The 2,080-nt window shown below is 47.5% G+C and overlaps 1 protein-coding gene across 1 annotated transcript; it reads right to left on the bottom strand.

Moving 5' to 3' along the window:
- Positions 1-294: 294 nt before the first annotated feature.
- MAGEH1 (MAGE family member H1) lies at positions 295-1,719 on the bottom strand. The gene has a single exon (XM_035029595.1). It carries the CDS (start codon positions 1,466-1,468, stop codon positions 809-811), a length of 660 nt encoding a protein of 219 aa, XP_034885486.1. The 5' UTR covers positions 1,469-1,719; the 3' UTR covers positions 295-808.
- Positions 1,720-2,080: the final 361 nt, after the last annotated feature.

Genomic DNA, 2,080 nt, shown 5'->3' with positions numbered 1-2,080 from the left:
CCCTTTCATATTCCCCCAAACTTATTTAAGCATCTCTTGGGTTCTCAAAGAAACCCGTGATGTCCCCTCTTTCCCGTCCCACCCCCAAGACAGGTCACATAAGTGTTTCTACATTTTTATGGCACGCCATACTCACTCCCTATTACAGCGTTTACCACACTGCCAGTTTACGTATTTGTCTCTCCTGTGTAATCCCGAACATTCTTTAGAACTGAGGGCTGTGTGCCACGGAGTATCCCCAGAACCTAGACTGATGCCTCACACATAACTGGTGGTCAGTAAATGAACAAGGTGTCCTCGTCATTATGCTTTTATTTTTTTTCTTGCACAGTAACTAAGTAAATTCATGGTAGTTGTTAGTTTTCTTTACACAATAGCAGAAACAAAGGTTTCAGAAAGGTCAGACATAAAAGAATTCCCCTATCCTTCTCTCACATTACTGGTTATTTCAAACTTTCAAGAACAGCCTATTTAAAATATGTATCAGATCACAGAGTATGATGGACTCATTTTACAACGTTAGCAAAACTGTTATACTAAATCTCAATGACAGAAAAAAGAAAAAAAAATCTTTTCTGCAATCGTATCTTAATCATAATTTGACCTTAATCAGCACTATATAAAATGTATACAATCGTACAATATCCATAGCAAACGCTCTATATTGCAGTTAAACAATTAGCACTGATCACAAATATCAAATGCCCCCCTTTTTCCATCATATTCAACTCAGGACCCAGCTAATCTACTCCTTGGGGTAACTTTGATATTGTTTCCAACCCCCCTCAAGAGTCTGCCCCAGATTTCCCTAAGGTGCGCTGTAACCCTTAGCACCTGAATTGAGGATAGCCTCAACTTCTGCATCATCTTCAGAATCCCAATCATAATTACATGGCCAGTCCTTGGAGCATCGGTTACGCACCCTTGCCACAAAATGCATGACTTTCAGCTTGCTGGATTCCACGTGTGCTCTAGGTCCCCAGAAGAACTCATACTCCACGGGACTGCTACGCGGCACCGGCTTATAAATCAGGTACCCTCTGCGCACAAACTCCTCTGTGACGACCTTCTTTGGATCTCCAAAGATGCTGTGCTGCCGGCCAGGCTGCATTCCCAACTTCCCAAGCACTTTCCAGACCAGGGCCTCCTTGGCGCTGTTGCCCATGATGAAGATGAGGGCTAATATGGACATCAGGAGACTTTTCTTGGTGCCCTGAAAATTGCTCCGGGCTACCGAGGGCTTTTGCACTTGAGCAGTGTTGGAGGCTTCCTCAGGCGTGGTGGAGGCCTCCTCCGGAGTGCTAGGGTCTTCCTCAGGGCCACTCAGGTCGTCCTCCGGGGTGCTTGGGGCTAGAGATGAGGCCATCGGGGTCTCAGAAGCCTCTGAGGCCTGGATCTTACGGTTGTTGCGGTTCTCTTCTGCGGCCCTTGCGTTACGGCGGCGCCGACTCTTTCGACCCCGAGGCATGTCTTCTACTATGGGCTCTTGAGCTTATTGCAATTCTAGGGAAAGATGCCTGCAACTTCTGCAGAACGCAACTACCTCTACCTTAAGAAGCTGCTGTCGCTGAAGCCAGCAATGTCAATAGTCTTTGTAGCAACAAACCAGACGTTCTCAGCGAGAAAGCTCACTCCCAGGGAAGCTGAAATGCATGAGCAACCGCCATCTGCACTCGCTCCCGCCGCAAGCGCGCGCGAATGCTCTGCAGAACTGACTCCGCCTTTTCTGCCACGCACTCCGAACTCCAAAGAGGAAGTGGGCGTCTCCTCCACCCAGATTTCCGCTGTCAGATAGGAAAAGAAGCTCAACAAGGCAGGGGTGGGACTAGGGCAGAGATGACAGCTAGAGATTGGCAAGGGCAGGGGAATACACGGGAGAAATGAATACCATAGGATTCTTGTGTTTTTCAGTTTGGTACATTTGCTCGCGCGTATTGGGAAGGAATTCTCACAGAATGCGGCATGTACATGTATGTGTGTCAAGGGGTGGTGGTGGAGTGTGTGGGGGAATGGAGTTGAGGAGTGTATTTGTGGAGATATCAGTGGTCTCAGTTATCCTTTCCTGTCTTGGCTTACACAG

This window comes from Mirounga leonina, unplaced genomic scaffold, assembly GCF_011800145.1.
Source record: "Mirounga leonina isolate KUSES-001 unplaced genomic scaffold, KU_Mleo_1.0 Mir_101529, whole genome shotgun sequence".
In the NCBI taxonomy this organism is placed as follows: Eukaryota; Metazoa; Chordata; class Mammalia; order Carnivora; family Phocidae; genus Mirounga; species Mirounga leonina.
Note: the sequence above shows the minus strand (reverse complement) of the source record. Positions and strands in the feature narration are given on the sequence as shown.

Coding starts and splice junctions, on each gene's coding strand:
- MAGEH1 (XM_035029595.1), bottom strand. CDS start 1,468: ATGCCTCGGGGTCGAAAGAGTCGGCGCCGCCGTAACGCAAGGGCCGCA.